This window comes from Poromitra crassiceps (genome assembly GCF_964638095.1).
Source record: "Poromitra crassiceps genome assembly, contig: HAP1_SCAFFOLD_284, whole genome shotgun sequence".
Taxonomy (NCBI): domain Eukaryota; kingdom Metazoa; phylum Chordata; class Actinopteri; order Beryciformes; family Melamphaidae; genus Poromitra; species Poromitra crassiceps.
In genome coordinates, this window is record NW_028152116.1 from 173,103 (window position 1) to 195,288 (window position 22,186).

Sequence of the window (22,186 nt, forward strand, 5' to 3'; positions counted from 1 at the left end):
ATTGCGGCCTATGTGGCACAGCAAGCAACCTTTTGCCCAAGGGCCGTGGCACTGAAAGTGTTAACCCCTCAAAAAGTGGTTTTACAGATTTTCACAATTGTTTAAACACATTAGACAAAATGTGCACAACCTGAAACTGAACATGCAAAGGCATAATTCTACTGATAAAGCATTCATAGTGTTTTCCATTCTGCACACCAGTGTTCAATGGGTGCTTAGAAATGTCTACTCATATGATGTGTTTGTCATTTGAAAAGAAAATACCATTTAGTGAACAGTTAACACGGTTTTGAGGGCAAAGTGTGCTTTTGCAAGAGAAGTGTAGGATTTTGCATTTTGTGTGTGAGTTTTGAGATTTGTGTTTCGGGTTTTGAGAAAGTGAGGTAGTCTATCAGGAAATGTGTTTAAGCAATTGTGAAAAACTGTAATCAATTAACACCCCCCCCCTCCCCACTCAACCACACTTGGCATGTTCCACTGCTCCCCGTCTACAAGTGAGGTTGGACCATGGGTTGGACCCATCTGCCTCCGTTTCGCCTCCTCAGTCCAGACCAGGAAACTGAGAACTGAGAAGAGGTGAGAAAACACACGTTTTGCACAATGTTTCCCAATAAAGTCATGAGCTAATAAAATGTCTCTGTGTTGTTATTTAAATAGTTGATGATAATGAGTTGATAGTTGATGATAATGTATGAATGCTACTCTTGAAGATGACAATTTTGACATTTTATCATTGTGTACGCTATTTGCATGGCGGTCAGGACTATCACTGGAACATGTCAAATCTGGCTTGATGAAGCACTAAGGGGGAGTAAAAGGATCAAAGGATTTGATTGACATACAGCCACTGGACAGCAGGCTTTGAAGTTTGCTATTTCAGCTATGAATTGCAGTACCTCTATAAATAGCAGAGCATGTGATGGCATTCTACCAGCGGCTCAAAGTGGTGGAAGCGGAGTCGTCTTACCAGGATGAAAACAGCCAGGATGACGATGACCGCGGTGGTGATGGTGGCCAGAGGGAGGCGCACACACGGGCGCTTCACCACCTTGATTACTGCAGACACAGCTGGCAGCTCGACAGCTTCTCTGGAAACAGCCGCTGTGATCGGGAAGGAAGGGAGAGGAAAGATGAGGGATGGATTCAAACAGGTACGAGGAGCGGAGCGCGTGACGTTTATAGACCGAATCACCGTTCAATCAATCGTTGTGCCAACGACAGTCACTTCCAGTTAGACAACTGCCGATTGATTTGAATTGCTTGAATTGAAATCGGCAAAGCTGTTTATTGTTTATCTCCGTTGTCATTTTCAGCCGTAACTGTAACCTTTAAAGATATATACCATAGTTGAACAGGGTGGTCCGACCTATCCAAACCGACGTTATAAAGTGTTGTTATTAATGAGATATAAAAGCATCCCACGTGCATTTGAGCCTTAATAATTTGTTAATAGTTTGTTCCTTGCCCCCCGTTTGGGCCGCTCCATTAAATTGTATGTATATGATGCATTAAACAAACTTGTGGTTCAGTCTATACAGTCATCCGTCTCGCACGAGTAGCCCAGCTTCCTCAGCACCACTGACGTCTCCTCGGCCACCTGGGAGGGAGGGGGGCAGACAGGAACACCTGGGAGGGAGGGAGGGGGGCAGACAGGAACACCTGGGAGGGAGGGGGGCAAACAGGAACACCTGGGAGGGAGGGGGCAGACAGGAACACACAGACGGCAACGCTAGTCAAAACATCAACACATTGAAGCTTCTGTGGCCCCACCTGGGGTGGAAGGACTAGGGCTGGATATCGACCAAAATAACCCAGTAGTACTAGTACCAAATATGATCTAAACATCTCCAGTCATATGATACCTGCATTCCATAATTTTTTTGTAAACTGATCTAGAAAAAAATCGTATTTGTATGGTTTTGCTCACAGCCAATTACAGCGAGCGTTCAATTTAATGCGGCGTGTGATTGGCCCTCTACCGCAGCAGCTGCCACAACCCATACAGTCTTGTGGTGGTGAAATTGAGTGTGGTGTATGTGATGGAGTTAAGGTTAAGTTTATTGCATATGGACATCACAGAGCATTGGAGATGCAACATACATGTATGCACATGTAACACCTACTACGATAATTGAGAAACAATACTATCACTTATAGAAATAGAATGGACCAGAAGGTTCTGGGTTCGGCTACTGGAGCACAGTGAATGTTTAAATGAGACTCAGAGATCAAGAATTAAATGTGTAATATGCCGGCTTCTTTAGTATTGGAAGAATAAAGAATGAACAATGGTTGGTACCAAAAACAACAATAAGACAATGACAAAAATATCACAGCGTGTTGATATCAGAATAGTGATCACTTTTGAGTTGAATCTTTTTCCCAGTTATTCAATCTCGGGTGCACCCTTTAACCCGAATTATCAGTTTCAACCTTTAAATTCAGTTCAATTCAATTCAATTCAGATCAATCAAATCAATACATTTCAAAACTAGAACGACCGCAACGCGGACTTATGCCTCCGCCATTAGTTCATTCTTGAGTCCAAGTGGATGTTGGAGCCAAATAGGAAGAAATTGCATCAAGGCGTTTCTGTGCAGAATTGGATATTTGAGCCAAATGTGAAGAAATTTAGTCAATGTGTTACTGAGATATGGCGTTACCGAGCTTGAAAATGGCATTTGTTAGGTCACTGTGACCTTGACCTTTGACCTTTGATAACCAAAATGGAATCAGTTCATCCTTGAGCCTAAGTGAATGTTTAAGGCGAATCTGATGAAATTCCGTCCAGGCGTTCCTCAGATATCGCATTAACAAGCTTGAAAATGGCGTTTGAGAGGTCAGTGACCTTGACCTTTGACCTTTGACCACCAAAATCTAAACAGATCATCCTTGAGCCTAAGTGAATGTTTAAGGTGAATCTGATGAAATTCCGTCCAGGCATTCCTCAGATATCGCGTTAACAAGCTTGAAAATGGCGTTCGAGAGGTCACAGTGACCTTGACCTTTGACCTTTGACCACCAAAATCAAATCAGATCATCCTTGAGCCTAAGTGAATGTTTAAGGCGAATCTGATGAAATCCCGTCCAGGCGTTCCTCAGATATCGCGTTAACAAGCTTGAAAATGGCGTTCGAGAGGTCACAGTGACCTTGACCTTTGACCTTTGACCACCAAAATCTAATCAGATCATCCTTGAGCCTAAGTGAATGTTTAAGGCGAATCTGATGAAATTCCGTCCAGGCGTTCCTCAGATATCGCGTTAACAAGCTTGAAAATGGCGTTCGAGAGGTCACAGTGACCTTGACCTTTGACCACCAAAATCTAATCAGATCATCCTTGAGCCTAAGTGAATGTTTAAGGTGAATCTGATGAAATTCCGTCCAGGCGTTCCTCAGATATCGCGTTAACAAGCTTGAAAATGGCGTTCGAGAGGTCACAGTGACCTTGACCTTTGACCTTTGACCACCAAAATCTAATCAGATCATCCTTGAGCCTAAGTGAATGTTTAAGGCGAATCTGATGAAATTCCGTCCAGGCGTTCCTCAGATATCGCGTTAACAAGCTTGAAAATGGCGTTCGAGAGGTCATAGTGACCTTGACCTTTGACCTTTGACCACCAAAATCTAATCAGATCATCCTTGAGCCTAAGTGAATGTTTAAGGCGAATCTGATGAAATTCCGTCAAGGCGTTCCTCAGATATGGCGTTAACAAACATCCGTACGGACGGACGGACGGACATCCGTACGGACGGACAACCCGGATCCATAATGCCTTCGGCCTGGCTTCGCCGGCGGAGGCATAACTAATAAAATAAATACCAAAACGACCCCTCTTCTGCAGTAGTGTATACTGCCACTCCACTAACTAATTCACAGTTCCAGGGAAGGGAAGAGGTAAGCCCGTACGATCCAGTCCAAAACGAAAAGAAAACGCGTCGAGAGGTAAGTGTGAGTTCAAAGTCCAGGGGAAAGGGGTGTGTGTGTATCCGGGGGAGATGATTGTGAAAGGGGGAAATGTGAATGAGTAGCCTGAGTGTGGGGTGTTTGCAGCAATCGGCCTCCCACACCGCAGAGTGCAGCAGGACCTGTTCAGTGATCACGACACGGGATGGGGGGTATCCTGGGATAATGGTCCTCGCTCTAGATCCAGGTGGGAAGGCTCGCCATCAAGGTCACGAAGAGATCGATTTAAGAAGAACAAACAAAAAAACCTGACCTGTCAGGGTCAGAGAGGTATCATGAGTATCAATGTACTGTATCTACTGTCTGTTCTACAGCATCATATCTACTCTCTGTTCTATAATACATGTAGTTTTCATCATGTAATTTGCATTACCATGAAGCGTAAAATAAAAGGAAACAATTATGCAATACTGTGTCTGGTTCACATTTGTTGTACATCACATCATATTGCATTTGTAATAAACATTACATCTCTAAACAATAGGGATGCACCGATATGAAAATTTTGGCCGATGCCGATAACCGATATTAACATTGCTGTTATGGCCGATAACCGATATTTACCGATGTCGATATGATCTGTATAAAACCACATTTTTATGATCATCACATTTTGTACATACTGAAAAACACATGTTAACACTGAATTTTAAAAAGTTATGCATTTCTTTATTTGCAAAGCCTTTGGAAAAGCCCATAAATCATAGATTTACTGCATTATTTCATATCAATGTGAAGAATTTGGCTGATAATGATAACCGATATTAACATTGCAACATCTGACCGATACCGATATGACCGATATGTTAAAAAATCGGCCGATACTGGCCGATACCGATATGATTGCCGATATATCGTGCATCCCTACTAAACAAGTTATCTGTACCTAAGGTGCAGTAACAGTGTTTTACATAAAGTGCAAAATAAATTGAAATATATCATTGTAAAATAATTCACTCCTCTTTGTAACAAAATAGCTATACAAACAACCAATCATTCAACAAGTGCACACACTTTAAGGCAATAAAGTAGAAAATAAATGACAATCATTTTTGTAAAAGTGCATGTTCTCACCGATTCCGTGAGCAGGCTGGACGCAAAACAGTGTTTGGGGCGCCCAGTAAGGCCACAGGGTTTATACATATATATATATATAAGACCAACGGAATTTCAATGTGTTGTTACTGTGCAAACTGCAGCAGTTAAAACAGCATTTACTCTTAAATTAACTGAAATGAAATAAAATAGTTTGGGATTGAGTGAGTTACCTTGCGTTTAGAACGGGTTGTGACGGAATGTGCTGGAAACGTTCCGACGTGCTCAAAGCTATCTCACGCCGCTAATTCACATGGACAGCCAATGTACTGTAGCTTCCACAGCTAATTCACAAACAGCTAGCAGCCAGGCCCGTAGCTACCATTGAGGACACTGAGGTCATGACCTCGGTATTAAAAAAAAAATATATATATATATATATATATATTTTTTTTTAGAAAAATAGCCCCGGCCCCCAGATCTATTCATCTGTCATTGATATTTTAATGTGACAGTTGATCAGAAATGCAACAATTTGCTTCCTCTCTGTATGCTATAGATGGTAAATCATCTCTTAGTCCTCTGTGACAGTATTTTCCTGTGTGTACCCTCTAACACATACCCGCCACACAGGGGGGCTGTATGTTGCCCATGTGTGCTTTATAGTAACGTTCAGTCAGAACTCATTTATAATTAAGCCCATAGTTAATGAACTAATCATGTACAAAACACACACACAGTCACATATTTTATATACTGTATATGTTGTAAGCCTAATTTTTGCCATCACAGCTGCTTTTTACATGTATGGGATAATACAGGCTAATATACAAAGTGTCCCAAGCTCTGAGTCATTATAAACTCAATTAGCTACAGAAGCTAATGTTCACATTCAGTCCTTGTATATTTCTCTCATGTGTTCATCATTCCTTTCCTCCTCTGTGTGTGTGTGATTGAGAAATGAGATGCAGGTGGTGTTCATCCTAATTGGCCTGGTCAGGTGTCAGATTGCTGCTGGCTGATTGGCTGGTGGAGAGCATTTAAGCCAGCTGATGCCATCCTGTCGTCCCTTGCTCTCCTCATTCCCAACGATGATGGCTGCTGTGCTGACTGCTGTGTTCTGTCAGGTAGGAACTGTGTGTAGACCTACTTTAGTAGTTCTGCAGAACTTTATTAAGATGTGTCTTTATCTTGGTAGACCTGTGCAGTCTAAACTGTAAATAGTTACCTTCCAGATCTACACTTTTGTACACTGTAAATAACACTTACCCAAGTAGCAGAAAGTAGGGGGAAAGCCCTTTAGTTTTTTGTAACATTTTCTGATGTTTATTTTGTAGGAGCTTATAGGTAAGAGCTGTGTCTCTTATTTAATCCATCATTTTCTTTTCTTAGGTAAATTTAAGGTTGGGGATTAGTTTGATTGGTTAGTTGTGTTGGGGCCATGCTGTGCTCTGAAACTAAACCTGCTACTTGTGAACTTGTGATGGTGGTTTGGCTGATCATCCTTGGGAGTGGGAAGAGTGGGGGCACTTTTGTGTTGCGGTCCCATTCCCTGAGGCCGGTTCCTAACATAATTGGGTGCTCGTCTGCTTTTCTCATTCGTCAGCACGTCGTGAGTGTGTGTGTATATTTTATGTTTGTCTGGTGGGCAGTCTTTGTGCAGGTGGTAAATGGTGTTAGTCAAGGTGGCTTTGCATGGAGCTGAGGAAGCTCATGGTGGTAAAGCTGGTGGAGATGTTTGTTGGAGGAGGAGCTGGTCAGAGGGGACCAGTAAGACTGAGGAGGGGCGTGACAAGGCAGGGCCGTCAGTAGCACAGTTTCTCCTCTTTCTGTGTAGACTATGCTACCCTACAAGAGTCTCCGTACATAGACTTGCCTGTGACTCTGACTCCCAAGCCATCTAAATCAGTGATACAGACGTATTTACAAGTGTCACAGAAACATTTCAAAGCCACATATTGAGAAGGGTTCATCGCTTCTCGACGTCGGGGTAAGAAAGCTCGACGCTGCTCATAAATGCCTCTTTTCATCTGAAGTCTGTGCTGGTGATATTTTTTCCAGGTTAGAGCTCTCAGCCGTCAGAGCGCTCAACAGCGCCACTCTGGCCGAAAGCTCGGTAAAAAAAAAGTCAGACTCACAGGCAAGTCTATGTACGGAGACTCTTGTAGGGTAGCATAGTCTACACAGAAAGCGGAGAAACGGTGCTACTGACGGCCCTGCCTTGTCACGCCCCTCCTCAGTCTTACTGGTCCCCTCTGACCGGCTCCTCCTCCAACAAACATCTCCACCAGCTTTACCACCATGAGCTTCCTCAGCTCCATGCAAAGGCACCTTGACTAACACCATTTACCACCTGCACAAAGACTGCCCACCAGACAAACATAAAATATATATATACACACACACGACGTGCTGACGAATGAGAAAAGCAGACGAGCACCCAATTATGTTAGGAACCGGCCTCGGGGAACCGGACCGCAACACAAAAGTGCCCCCACTCTTCCCACTCCCAAGGATGATCAGCCAAACCACCATCACAAGTTCACGAGTAGCAGGTTTAGTTTCAGAGCACAGCATGGCCCCAACACAACTAACCAAACTAATCCCCAACCTTAAATTTACCTAAGAAAATGATGGATTAAATAAGAGACACAGCTCTTACCTATAAGCTCCTACAAAATAAACATCAGAAAATGTTACAAAAAACTAAAGGGCTTCTCCCCCTACTTTCTGCTACTTGGGTAAGTGTTATTTACAGTGTACAAAAGTGTAGATCTGGAAGGTAACTATTTACAGTTTAGACTGCACAGGTCTACCAAGATAAAGACACATCTTAATAAAGTTCTGCAGAACTACTAAAGTAGGTCTACACACAGTTCCTACCTGACAGAACACAGCAGTCAGCACAGCAGCCATCATCGTTGGGAATGAGGAGAGCAAGGGGCGTCAGGATGGCATCAGCTGGCTTAAATGCTCTCCACCAGCCAATCAGCCAGCAGCAATCTGACACCTGACCAGGCCAATTAGGATGAACACCACCTGCATCTCATTTCTCAATCACACACACACAGAGGAGGAAAGGAATGATGAACACATGAGAGAAATATACAAGGACTGAATGTGAACATTAGCTTCTGTAGCTAATTGAGTTTATAATGACTCAGAGCTTGGGACACCTTGTATATTAGCCTGTATTATCCCATACATGTAAAAAGCAGCGGTGATGGCAAAAATTAGGCTTACAACATATACAGTATATAAAATATGTGACTGTGTGTGTGTTTTGTACATGATTAGTTCATTAACTATGGGCTTAATTATAAATGAGTTATGACTGAACCTTACTATAAAGCACACATGGGCAACATACGGCCCCCTGTGTGGCCTGCGATGGAATTGCAAAAAAAGTTTTTTTTTTTTTTTACAGTGCACCTGAACGCAACATGCAAGATACCCGCTGAATAAGTGTCCAAATGTTCATGTCATTCTGGCCAATATTCTTCTGTTATAGCATTTCAGTCTGGAATATGGAATATCTTTCAATAATCTTTATGACTAAAAGGCCAAAAGTAATCTCATGTGTAAGAAATGGCTGTTCTACATTGAGGTAGAAATTTAAATAATTAACTTGTTGGTTTTGGATTTATTTAGCTTCAAGAGTGCATGTTCGTGTGACCCTCAACACAGGCTTTGAGAATCCCGGCCACTTACTGATACTTATGCTTAAATTAACCCACTCATATTCTGGTTTATTTCAAGAAAAACATTTCGGATAGTGGAAATTCTAATTGGCTGGTAACTTTAAAATCTAGCAGCCATATTGGCAGGTGGTGAAAAAAGTTAATTTCAAGCCCTGCAGGGAGAGTGTGGTGACATAGGAGTGAGTGAGAAAAGGATCAAATATTGGTGGTTAAGACTGAATAATGACATCACAACTGTTAATTTAAAATTAGTTATTCCTCTAAACCTGGCTTCAAATGCCCCAATTTTTTCGCGCTGGCGCCGTTCAGCCCTCAGCAAAATCTGGTAGCGAGGACTTTTTTTGTGGCCCTCTCTATCATCAAAGTTGCCCATCCATTACGGCATGACAATATTTGTTCGGCCCCCGGCAACAATCTGGATTTCTCATGTGGCCCCCCATGAAAAATAGTTGCCCACCCCTGCCCCTAGCGTCTCCACCTCTTTTAACCTTTATTAAATATAGATCTACTGCCAATCCGACCCGGCTAACTAGAGCCATCACCAACAGGGATTGTGAAGTTCCGCTCAGAAGAACCCTGTTTGGTCAAAACGTGCTATCCTTTAAAGCAGTGATCCTCACTATTTCTTCGATGAGAGCAGCACTGGCAGGACAAAGTCAATAGGAGAGCCACTTTTACCGCAAAACACCAAAAGCCACCCCAACCAAGCACATCTGCCTACCATTTTTTTGTTTGATTGTTTTCCACACACACACACACACACACACACACACACACACACACACACACACACACACACACACAGAAAATCTTTCAGGCCTGGAGGGATTTCGAAACGTACCCCGACCGCAACGGTGGGGGCCATCGCTGGCGACGCTGAAGTTTTATCTAACCTGTTCACATCTATGTTCGCAATGGCATCCCTAGTATCATCATACTATTATGGGATGCGATGTGAACAGTTGTATTATGGGATGTGCGTTTCCCAGGCAACGACACACGTTGACACGTTTTGGAACAGCGCTGCACGCTGGCACAATACTCCTAAAAGCAAAATGCTTATTGTTTTGAATGATTTGGCACCTTCTATTACTGTCAACACCAGTATTGTTGTATTGTAATAATATGCCATAAAGGTTTATTGACATTTTGGGGAGAGCAGGGGGGATGAAATCTTAAAAAAAAAAAAAAAAAATTTAGAGCCGCCAACTAAAGCTTCGAGAGCCACGCAATGAGGAGCTAGGCTTTAAAGGAAGCGCTGTATGGAACAGCCTACCTCCCTCTATAAGGGGTAGCTCCAGCTTGGCCACCTTCAAGGGCCATCTGAAGGCGTGGCTGAGAATTAACCAGTCTTGTGACCATGTGTGATTGTGCAGGATGCTCACACATGTACTAACTTTTACATTAATCATTTATTTTTCCTTTTCTCTCTTTTACTAATTGTACTATTACTGATATGTAATGTATATGCAATGTGTATCATCACACTGTTGAGATGACTGGAGGTTTCCCAGGTCATTTTTCTTATTGCATTTATACTATACAATGGCGTTCGTCCTTTCGCTAAGAAGTAGCAGCATTATGAGCAAAGGCTTGTTGGCATGTTGTCTCCTTACTGTACTGATCAGTGAGACAGCCCCTTACACCAGGCAGCATGTTGGACTGAGAGACAGAGACAGTGGACCATAGTCTTTTAGTGGCATCTGCTGGGCGGAAGTTGAAGAACACATTAGGATCTAATTCAACATCCATTCTCCTGTGTGATATTTTTTAAACCATTGAGAGGTCTGAGATTTGCTGCAGGGTATTGTGCATCATTTCATCAATTCCCATAAATCTAGTGCTTAAAATCCAACCAATGTTTGCACCGCTGTAGAACACCGCCAATGCAGACGACTGGCCAGATGCGCTGCATCAATGGACCGAGTCCGACTTCCGCTGGAGTGTTGCATCGGCCCTCACGGTTTCTCCCGTGTCGGGGGTTGGCTATATTCTTTGGTTGCTAGTAGGGATGGCGAAAATGAAAAAACTAAATTGACCACAACCAACCCGCATTAACCGATCATTAATCGGTTAACCAAGAACATTAAAATGCGCTATTTGACTGTCTGTGACCGTCTGAAATGGGAATCTTTTTTTATGTTAATTTTTGCTTGCACGTTACAAATATACATACTTCAGCATGCGCTGGGAGGCGTCAGCAGTGATGTTAACTGGGGTCGTAAGGTGTTTCGGGTCTGTTCAACATCATACACCCTCGCCCAGTAGACCCAGCCGAGGCCGATTAAGCCCCCGACCCGCATCCCAGAAGCAGCCGCTCACGGATCAGCCTTCCTACTCTGTCTGCAACGTTGCCCGCGGAAGGGTCGATCACGCCCAATCCACTGCAATAGAGTCAGTGCTACACCGCAGCATTGCAAGACCCTTCGGTGCATGGAGGCAAGTATGCTGACACAACCACAGTAAATTCTTCACTTTCCTGAGAGTGATTTACATACTTAAAGTCGAACTGAACCTGTTCGTCACGTGCATAATGCGTCCGTTTCAGACTGAAAACATAGTTTGTCTAAGATGACAGGTTGAGAGGCGGGTCATAGTATCATGTCGATGATTTTATTTGACAATTCTGGGGACTGGATTGGGCTTTGGCCAATCCTGGCGTGTTCCGCCTCCAAATCGAGTGGGATTCAGTGTGTTGTGGCGCTCCCCTCGGGAAGACCCTTTTGACGGGAGGTTAGTGGCTGAGTGGAGCTCAGCGACCCGCAGGCAGCCAGCTGCCTTCGTGTTGCTGAGCGGAGAGTGCAGCACGTCGGCCTAGAATCTCCGAAGTGCGACCCCTAACAACCAAGCTCTCGGATGCGCACGCCATTATCGCTACGATATCCCTGGAATGCGCGTTTTAACGAGCCAGTTACATTTCTTTGCATTCTCAGAGATTATAGTTTTTGTTTTTTGTTCATGTTTCTAACAATTGGCCAAGTTAGTAGTTAGTTTATGGGATAGGAATTCTGCCAGATGACAGGCACTAGGCGCCATTTTCTACTTCATTTGGAAGAGAAAATTATCCAGAAATGAAGATTTGATTGACAGCTGCATGTCGTGATATGATTGGTTGAAATGGGGTAGAAATTTGATAGTACTAGGTGACGTCAGCAAACTGTACATTACTGTTATCAATGAAATCTTGAAAAATGAACTTTTGATGTGAAAAAGTGTGAAAAACTAAAGAAATTACCGGTAGATTGTTGTGATTTTGTTTGCATACATTATTAAATACCGTAGGTGCACTGCATACCCAGGTATTTGAACTAAAATAAAATAAAAGTCATTTTTGGGTTCAGCTCGACTTTAAGAGTAAATCCACTCAGAGTTTGAGCACAGAAGTCTCAAATTTGAGTTTGCTTAAAACCTTAGCTTGAGAGTGTGCTATTATCTTTGTTTGTGTCTAGCATTGAGTTATTACAGTATGTATTCACCTTATGTAGCCGCACCCATTTGACCCAGCTGTAAGGTCTGAACATAAGGTGTATACTGTGTTCATTTGTCAAACTTCTGTAACACTTATTTTCAAAATACTGGGGGGGGGGGGGTGAATATTATGAATAAAGGACTGAGAGGTTGATGTGCTCTACACTTCCTTGTTCTCTCTCCCTTTGCAGCAACAAATAAGACACTCTTACCTGTAGCGATAATATACAGTGAGTGGTGGAATGAGGGTCGGCAGCAGGGCAGACTGGCAAAACTGTCTGTTTATCTAACTGTTTACCAAAAAAAAGGGGGGGTAGGCTATTCGGGAAATATTGCAATATTTTTCAGTTACACCAGAAGTGATCCTACCTGGCTCCGCTGACGTCCACTCCAACCATCAGCTGTCCATTGAGGGACAGGAGTTCGTCTCGGAGTTTGATGGCTCCACAGCAGGCGGCCGGGCTCCTCTTCCTCACCTCCGTCACCCAGAGGCAGCCCACCTCCAGGACGGGCCCCGTAGGTCTCCTCCTCCTCCGGCTGCCCTTTGGCCTTCCCTCTGGGTCCCCAAAGATCGGGATGTTCCCAAAGCTCAGGCCAAACTCAGCCACGTCCCCTCCAGACTTATGAAGGCAAACAGCACAGACTTCCACCTCTACAGCCTCCCCGGATGAGGGGGCTCTGTCAGCCTCCCTGGAGGAGGGGGGTTTGTCAGCCTGGGTGAAGTTGAGCTGGATGTACTCCACCAGCTTGTGGATGGCAGCCAGGCAGAGGACCATGTCCCCCCCAGTAACACTGGTGGAACTGCTGCTGCTGCAGACACTATCAGGCTCCCCATGCTGAGAGGACTCCTGGAGGAGGGAGAAGAAGAGCAGCCACATGCTAGATGAAATGTGATGACATTGTTTCATGCATTAGTAGGACTGGATTCCTGCTAGTTTGCTTAGCACACTGGTGTACTCACCACATTATGAAATAATAAGTAAGGGTTAATGCACGACGAGGTGTCCATTATCACTTTTTAAGGGACGACGCGAGAGGCGTGAACCGGTCCGAGGCGCCAGCCGAGGAGCGGTTTGTATGTAAACATACTTGGCCAATAAAGCTGATTCTGATTCTTCTTGTCTTACTATCGGGAATATGGCAAATAGGTGAATCTCCCAAAATGTTGGCGTGCTCCTTTACATCCCCTCCATGCGTTTCTGAGTCATATTGTAAACGTATTGTAACATATTGTAACGTTATCAATAATCAATAATCAACTCAAGGCGGATTCCATTTCTGCACTTAATTTCCAAGACGTACAGCTGCTGATGGCTTGGCCGCAGTCACGCCAAATCCTACGCCAATCCCGCAAAACCCCGCTAGCTCTCTCTCCTTAGCTTCACACCACCGCCCTCTTCTCCTGCTCCACAACAACTCCCTTCAGTTCCTCTGCCCTCTCCCATTCAATCCCCGGAGGAATACAACACGTGACTAGCACTACGCAGAGAGACGTTCAAGACTATACAGTCTTAAATCTTAATGTCTTAATCAGTCTTAATGTATGGATAAATAAACCCCACACAAACCAGCCCTCTACAATATTATTTGACAAACAACTTAATCTTCTGCTGAAGTTCAAAATGTTAAAGGTGCTGGAAGCGGTATTAAAATAAAATAAAATAAAAATACCGCATCAGATGTACAGATGTTTGGTGTTTCAGGAGTAACCAACATCGCCATTTGCAACATTTTGTGTTGCAAAGAGCTTTCTTCTGTGCTGCACTTTCTTGCTGAAACTTTGTTTGTAAGTTTTATATGTCTTGTTTTTTCTCTCTGTTAGTTTGAAGTGTGTAGATATTCCTAACCAGTGATACTTGACCTGTTTAAAACCTGTTCATTGCTCACAGCCTGGCCTGAGGTGGCCAGCCACTGTGGTTAGACGCTGATTGCTGGAAGGTGTGGCCTGACTCCCTGTTGAACCAGTATTTCTCAGCATAGTCAGTCTAGAGCGGCAGCTCTAGCAGCAGCCTCTGGGCATGAAGACTCTGGGCACAAAGGGAGTCTATCTGTGGGAGTCCATCGAGGGTAGGCCAGAGAATAGAGTTTTTGTTACTTCTCTTTGTCTAACTACTTGCTCATCTACCTAACTATGTGTCTTTTCCTCATCCCTGTAACCTCAGCCCAAATCTGGGCGATTTCAACATCCAGACCAAGGTAACCTTGCAATCTCTGCCTTTCCTTAACTTCTTCTCATCCTTCGACCTCTACCTCTCTCCAACCTCACTGTCTGTGACTCCTCTTCCTCACTGTGACTCATCCGACCACCACTTTATAACATTCTCCCTTCCCACCTCCTCCTCTCTCCTCCAAACCATCTCACCTGACCTATCTCCCTTCCTCACTACTCTCAACTCCTTTCTGTCCTCAGGTCTTGTTTTGGCTACTCTAAAGACTGCTAGAGTCAAGCCTCTGCTTAAGAAACCCTCCCTTGACCCTACTGCTATTCAGAACTACAGACCTGTCTCTCTTCTCTCATTCCTTTCCACACACAAAAAAACTTTACCACTCTATTCCTTCAAAGGGTCAGAGAGTGGAGGTTGTCCAGGAGTTTAAATACCTGGGTATTATTTTAGATAGCAACCTCTCGTTCAAAAAGCAGATAAAGAAAACTGCAGGGACTGTCAAACGTAATCTTCGGCAATTTAGATTAATTCGATGTCAGCTGAACACAGATGTGGCGAAACTGTATCTTCATTCTTTCATTTTATCACATCTGTCTTACTGTGCCACTACTTGGTCCCAGGCCAATAAAACAACAACGCAGCCACTCTTTACTCTATTCAAGCAAGCGCTGAAGGTCCTGGATAAAAAACCTAACAGTTATCATCATTGTGACATTATCAAGAAATATAACTTTCTAACACTTGAGAATTTTCTGTTGATGGCAAATGTCTGTTCCTTGTGTACTGTCCCTGCTTAAATAAACAATAAAGATAAAGGTTGTAGCTGTCATAGATTATGTTGCATAGTTGATTTCTCTATTGTTGACAAAATGTGTTACTGTAAGTTGCTGTGGATAAAAGTGTCTGCCAAATGACGTAATGTAATGTAACGTAATGTACCGTAAATTCCGGACTATAAGCCGCGGCTTTTTTCCCGTTTTTTGGCCTTTTTTGCCCCCTGCGGCTTATATAACGGTGCGTCTTATCTATGGATTTTTTCCAAAAAAAAAAAAAAATCTCTCTTTTTTAGCACTCTTTCTAACTATAAATCCACTTCTGTTTTAATTTCCTCTCTTGCCCTCTTTTAACAACATAACATAACATAACACAACACAGGTAAGCAGAAAGAAAAAGACGAAGCAATCACGCCATGAATGAGGAAATGACTCACCTGCTGGAGGCTGGAGATACACGCTTGGGCTAAACTTTTACTCCGTGAAACACTATCGATTAAGTCCGACATCGCTCAGAGGTTTTGAGCAGCTTGAAAACAAGTTTGAAAACGTGCAGAAGTCCATCCACTCACTCACTAAAGAAACTAAGGCAACCGTGAACAGAGTTTATAATGCGGAAAAGCGCATCCGCGCACTGGAGGACAAAAACAACACAGTGAGTCCGAAAATGGATAAAATGCAAAATCGAAACCCTGCACACGCAGGTTGATGACTTAATCAGCAGGAGTAAAAGAAATAACATTCGCCTGATCAATGTAAAAGAGGAGCTGAGATTGGTGACATGGACGCTTTCGTGGCAAAATCCTGTGTTACATCCTGGACCTGAAGGAAGGCGAGAAACCACCAGAGGTGGACAGGGCACACCGGGCGCCTCGGCCACGTCCAGACCCCGGCCTGCCACCGAGGGCCATCTTCATCTGCCTACTCCGCTGGCCCGACCGTCAACTCATCCTCCAGGCTGCGGGGAAGAAGCCCCTCACCTGGGAGGGTACGCGCTTTTTCGTCCGGCAGGACCTCTCCGCGTTGGTGCAACAGAAACGCGCAACATACAACAGCATCATCGAGTCAATGGATATCGCTTTGGCGTACTGTACCCAGCGAGACTCGTCATAACCAGACCGGACTATCTTTAGCACTCTTTCTAACTATAAATCCACTTCTGTTTTAATTTCCTCTCTTGCCCTCTTTTCACCACACCGCGGACACTGTGTGCCCAGCGGCGGAACAAGAGCTCAAAGTGAAACTGCCGAATATCTTTTGAGTTGGACTGGTCAATAGTACTGTGAGTAACTAAAATAAAAAAATAAAAAACGGAATTCTCTCTTCTTTAGCACTCTTTCTAACTATAAATCCACTTCTGTTTTAATTTCCTCTCTTGCCCTCTTTTCACCACACCGCGGACACTGTGTGCACTGTAAAAAAAACAAAAAATACCACAATGTGTGATTTTGTCTGGGGATTAGTGACCTGACTTTTGTTTTGTTGAAATGTTAATAAATGGGAGCTTCCCCAAACAGCCATCTCTTTCCCGACAATCCCCTCTGTGCACGAAGCCTTACATATGGTAATTAAACATCAAAACACCCGCGGCTTATAGACCGGTGCGGCTTATAGAAGAAAAAAATAGTCACCTTTGAAGGTGCGGCTTATAGACCGGTGCGTCTTATAGTCCGGAATTTACGGTAATTTGCCGCGGTGCACCACGACGGTATAAAAAATCTAGGCTGCAGTAATACATGGAGAGGATAGGTGGCAGCAGAGTACTTGAATCCTTTTAGGACGATACACTCTGTGAGCACAATGGCAAAGTGGCGCTGTCCATTTTTCGGTTCATTGACTCCACAGGAAGCAATATTTTTTTTCGGATGATGGCGAAGGCTGGAAGCACCCTCTCTGCCTGTGATTGGCCTAGCGTCAAACGGTCATCCAATCACATTCGCTTGGCTATCCTGCGTCTCTTTCTACTGTCTGTGGTCAGACAGACAGCAGTTTTGCTTGGTAGCATATAGGCATGGGTCGATTTCCGGTTTTACCGGTTCGGTTCGGTATACGAGCCCAAACCGGTTTGATCACGTGCAAACCGGAAAAACCTTAAAGTCCCTGGAAACCAAAATCCACAAAAACGTTCTAACTATGTTATTTAGGGTCTTATGTTAGTAATTTTGTGCCTCCGAAATTATTATACATTACTTTCAACCCAAAGCCTTAAAATCGACACTTTTCTACAAGATTCTACAAAGTACTTCCTCATTGAAGACAGCAGTGCGCGAGGTGCTAAAACGCAGGAGCTTATGACGTCATAAGCTCTATATAACCTTTGTACACGCGCGCAATCCGCACCCACCCTCCTTTTATTATTTTTTTATTTTTTTTATTAACAATATAGATGTACAAAATATGTCAGACAGACAATCACACATCACCATACTTAACACATTGAGTGCCACAGCGCTTCAGTAAAATTGTCTGGAGCCTGTGCCAGATTCACTTCCATTCAGTTGAAAACAGCTATAGAATTTTTTCTATTAGGGCTATATTGACAGGGCTGGACTCTAATGAAACATTGGACACTCCTGCTTCTTCCAAAGAAGAAATTTTGTTTCTAGACAGTTCCATTATGAAATGACAGCCTCTGAAAGAAGAGCACTTTCAAGGGTTTTCTGCTTTTTTTTTTTACTTTTCAAGATAAAGTCACTTTTATGAATACTTTTTGCACTCTAATTTCAAGCACATTCACTGACTCTGGCTGGTGTTTTCTGATGTGGTGGCGTGGTGTGGTTCTGTGCAGCCTGCGTGCCCCCCCCCCCCTCTGAGCTGCGGGCTCCTCCCCACACGCACACAGTCTGTTTTCGCTTCCTCCGTTTTTGCCCCGGGTGGATCCCAGCGCAACAAGGAAATGGCAAACGGGAGTTACGGGACTGAAGGAAAAGGTTTGGCCGTTCGGCTTCGGGTGCTGCCTTTCTGGCAGGGAATCGTGTGGAGGAACTATATGCAGACGGATGGACAGAAGCAGAAGAGCTCAGTTGTGGGCGCGGATGCAGCCAACTGTCAGCTGCAGACAGAGCAATCTATATGGCTCTGGCTGCAGCATGCATCGGTTTCCCCTTTGATCACGGCTTTTTTTTCGCTTTCTCCTGCACAAAGTAAAGGATCTGAGGTGGGTGGCGCAGCTCCCGTGTAGATGTTTAAGGTGGCGCCGTGTGATCCCTTGAAGGGATTCATGCTCACTGGCTGGGTACGACCTTAAACAGCAGAATTATGGAATAATATGACTCCTCGTTACTTTTTTTTAGGACGTGCACAGACGTCCTTGGCACTCAATGTGTTAAGAGCTATAAACAAACAAATGAATAAGACATACACCCACCCTCCTTTTGTCCGTTCTTTGCCCCCAGTGACAGCGTTCCCTCGCTGTCCGTCTCCCTCTCACTCTGTGTGCCGTCGTGCCAAGCGCTATGCCTCTCTCTCTCTCTCTCTCTCTCTCTCTCTCTCTCTCTCTCTCTCTCTCTCTCTCTCTCTCTCTCTCTCTCTCTCTCTCTCTCTCTCTCTCTCTCTGGACTAGTGAGAGAGAGAGCACAGAGAGAGACACACAGGCTGGTGACGCGAGGTTACTCTCTCTCACACACACACACAAACAGACACAGTAGCAGCAAGTCTCTCTCTCTCCCTCTCCGAGCAACGAACACACACATACACACACACACACTCGTGCTGTGGACACACAGCACGAGTGCTGTGTTCGACACACAGCACTCGATCTCTTTCTCCGTTTCCCCCCCCCCCTCTGTCTCCACTCAATCTCTTTCTCCGTTTCCCTCCCCCCCTCTGTCTCGCGCTCTCTCTCTCTCGGAAAACCTGCTGCAGACGGGACACGCCCACACAGTCCGCGGGAGAAAATACACTCTAAAAAATAATTGATTCTCATTAGTTTTGCCACGACTGTCAAACCTAAATTTATATACTTTGCAATGTTCATCATCGTTCAAATTTGGCTGGTGGCTTATTAACATATGGTCCTGTGATGTGATGACCTCAAAATGCTAAATAATAAAGAAATATTTCTGGTTTCCAGGGACTTAAAAAAAAAAAAAAAAAAAAAAAAGATTTTTTTAGTTTTTATTTGCCAGTCCATTCTGATTGCACTATTGTTCGTATTAGCCTCTTCTCAAGTTGCACTAGTAGGCAAAAGTCTTATTTTGTTTATTATGTTGATGTTTGAAGAAAAGTTAAGCTGAATAGTTATGAGAAATAAAAACAGTGTGTTGTTACAGTTAAAATGTTCTGCTTATTTGTATTCAGTGTTCGTGCTGGTTGGCAGCATACCAGCTTAGAGGTGCATTATCGCCACCAACTGCAGTCGCTTTGATACGTTTTTTTGGGGAATATCGAACCGGTTTCAAAATGTTCAAACCGACCCATGCCTAGGCCCTATATTGTGTGAATTTGTGAGTTTTGAAGTTTATAAGGCAGCTCAGCTGTAAGCCAATCCATTCTGATTGCACTGCTTGTGTTTTTATTAGCCTTTTCTCAAGTTGCACTATAGGCAGAAGTCTTATTTCATTTATTATTTTGATGTTTAGAAGAAAAGTTGAGCTGAATAGTTATGAGAAATAAATACAGGGTGTGTTTGTTACACAGGTGTCCTGCTTCTTTTTATTCAGTATCATTGCTGGTTGACAATACCAGCTTAGAGGTGTATTATCGCTATCAGGTGGACTGAAGTTACACTACAGACAGTTATGGGCCACACGGGAGCCCTGCTTAAAAAAATTTTTTTTTTTTTTTTATTACAAAAAAAATCGGTATACCGGTTCGATCCGGTTTAGACGGCAATATCGAACCGGTTTTAAAATTTTCAAACCGACCCAGCCCTAGTAGCATACATGAAAGACGCCACTGTGTGTTTATGTTTTTGATCTCTGGTTTATAATGCTGCCGCTACTCTTGGCAGTGCACGTATGTAGCCTACAGACAAAAAGAAAAGAAAAGATAAAATATTAATGAGAATTGATCAAGGGTTATATAAAAACAGTGTCAATGCCCATTTACTCATTCTAACACAAGAGTGACATGTATTTGAATTGAAATATTAATCAGAGCAACAATGTGATTGAATTTGGAATGACAAGAAACAAATACATGTCTGTGCAATAGGCTAAGTAGGCCTAAATAACTCAGATATAGGGTTTGCAATTGTAACGTTCCATATAATGAAGTATCTCATGCTTGTTCATTTAATGATTGTTTTGCACCTGCTGCTCACGTTATGAACAAATGCTTAGATGACCATAGCCTCAGCAACAACTAACTGCAGTCATGTATGAATGTTAGCTGTCCAGCAAACACTAATATCTATAGGAATCATGCTTGGAAGTAGCCTACTTTTCCCCCTGCTGCATCGTGACATTGAATGAAACTATGTTTAGGCTCGTTTGAGATACTTCTGGCTCGCCTGGAAAGAAGGTGGGAGCAGCCGATTACAGTCAGCCAATCAGAGGCAGAGAGGGGGCGGGTCATGGCTTCGCCTAGCCTTCGCCATCATGGGAAAAAAAATATCGCCCGCAGGAAGTGAAAGAAGAAGTTAGCCAACCCTATTTTTGTTTTTCTTCGGTTGCTAACAGAAAGTTAACAGAAACATTGGAGATGGATGGATGGATGGATGGATGGGGCAAGGGTTCTGAGAGTTGGGGAAAAGTCTGAGCTGGTGTTACTTCAAACCAAACCTGGCAAGGATGCAGTGGATTTGTTTAGCATTCACGTTAGCTGTGGCTAGCGAACGTTAGCTCTGCTGACGTGGCCTACACAGGCAGCAGCAAATGAAACGTCCAGGGATTCTGTCTTTAACTCCAAAAACAACCCTCTAACTGCTAACCGGGAGCTAAGTCCGACTATAAACCATAATATCCGTATCGTTTCACCTTTGATTGATTTTTCTTACACCAGATTAAAGAAAACATGTATGTGATATTGACTGATGCCCTATTCGGTCATGGTTTATAGTGGGACTTAACATGCCTGGCCCATTCACTTCAATAGAACTGGCCCCAATGCTAAATTCAACACTAACATGTCTGTCAACATAAAGGCAAAAAGTGGGACGCCTTTAGACCCAGGGCCAGTCATTGCTACTGGTTAGGGTTAGTCAGTCATTGCTACTGGTTAGGGTTAGGGTTAGTCAATCATTGCTACTGGTTGTTCATGTAAAAGAGTAGCGAGGCAGGGAAACTAATGCTATTTCTTTATCTAACGTAGCACATTTCAAACATAATGGCACTTACTGGGCTTTACAAAAAACATATACAAGCCTATGTGTCATTCATTGTTGGGAGGGTTAGGCTACTTTTCAAATATATATTCCACTACAGAACACTGAATACATGCCCTAAAATGTATTTTGTAATGTATTCCATTAGAATACTCAAGTACCGGTACCTATTAGGAATACTTTGGAATACTTAGATTTAAGGTTTTAAGCTTTAAAACATTACATAATAATAATAATAATCATCATCATCATCATCATAATAATAAAAAATACTAATAATAAAAAAGAAAATGATAATAATAATAATAAAGACATGTATAAAAAAAAAGATACTTTAGTACTTTAGCATAAAGAGATACTCAACAACCCAAATCAGAGGTATCAGCTCAGCCATTGGTCATGTCAGTTTTTCAAAAAGGGGCGGGCAGGTTTGAGACTTTCGAATCCGCCCACTCCACATTTGGATAGGATGAACTTTTGTGGGGTGGGCAAATTTCAGAGCCAATGGCAGACCTCTGTGCAGTTCCTGCTCGCGCATGTGTGGTTTCATTCACAGCCAGCCTCCGTTGTAAACAGACTGCTCCTCCAAAACTGATCACAACAACAGCAGAGCCAGGGCAGGCTAGCCCTAGCCTAGCAACATAGATTGATAGTAAACTACCAGAAACACAGTTATCTTTATGATCTTTTAATAATGTTAGTAGAGGCAAATTTTAAGAAATTCCCTCAAGGCATTCCTGAGAGATCACGTTAACGAGCATGAGTTGTCATGATGGTGGTGGGAGTCTGCTATTTTAGAAAGGGGGGAAGCAGT

At 43.4% G+C, this 22,186-nt stretch overlaps 1 protein-coding gene across 7 annotated transcripts in view; it reads right to left on the bottom strand.

Annotated features, from left to right (window-relative positions):
* The window catches only part of LOC310770979 (PDZ domain-containing protein 2-like), a 90,806-nt gene that overhangs the window by 6,757 nt on the left and 61,863 nt on the right, over positions 1 to 22,186 (bottom strand). For 2 of the 7 annotated variants that reach the window (XM_083663668.1, XM_083663669.1), the window contains exons 3-6: positions 12,539 to 13,017; positions 1,519 to 1,688; positions 968 to 1,101; positions 460 to 566 (exon numbers count right to left, since the gene is read on the bottom strand). In XM_083663668.1, coding sequence (XP_083519794.1) covers positions 1,526 to 1,688; positions 12,539 to 13,017 — 642 coding nt within the window. In that variant the 3' untranslated portion in view covers positions 460 to 566; positions 968 to 1,101; positions 1,519 to 1,525. Of the gene's footprint in view, positions 1 to 459; positions 567 to 967; positions 1,102 to 1,518; positions 1,689 to 3,886; positions 4,219 to 10,317; positions 10,405 to 12,538; positions 13,018 to 22,186 lie in introns of those variants that run through there. The other 5 variants (XM_083663671.1, XM_083663670.1, XM_083663673.1 and 2 more) reach the window with 5 other exon arrangements.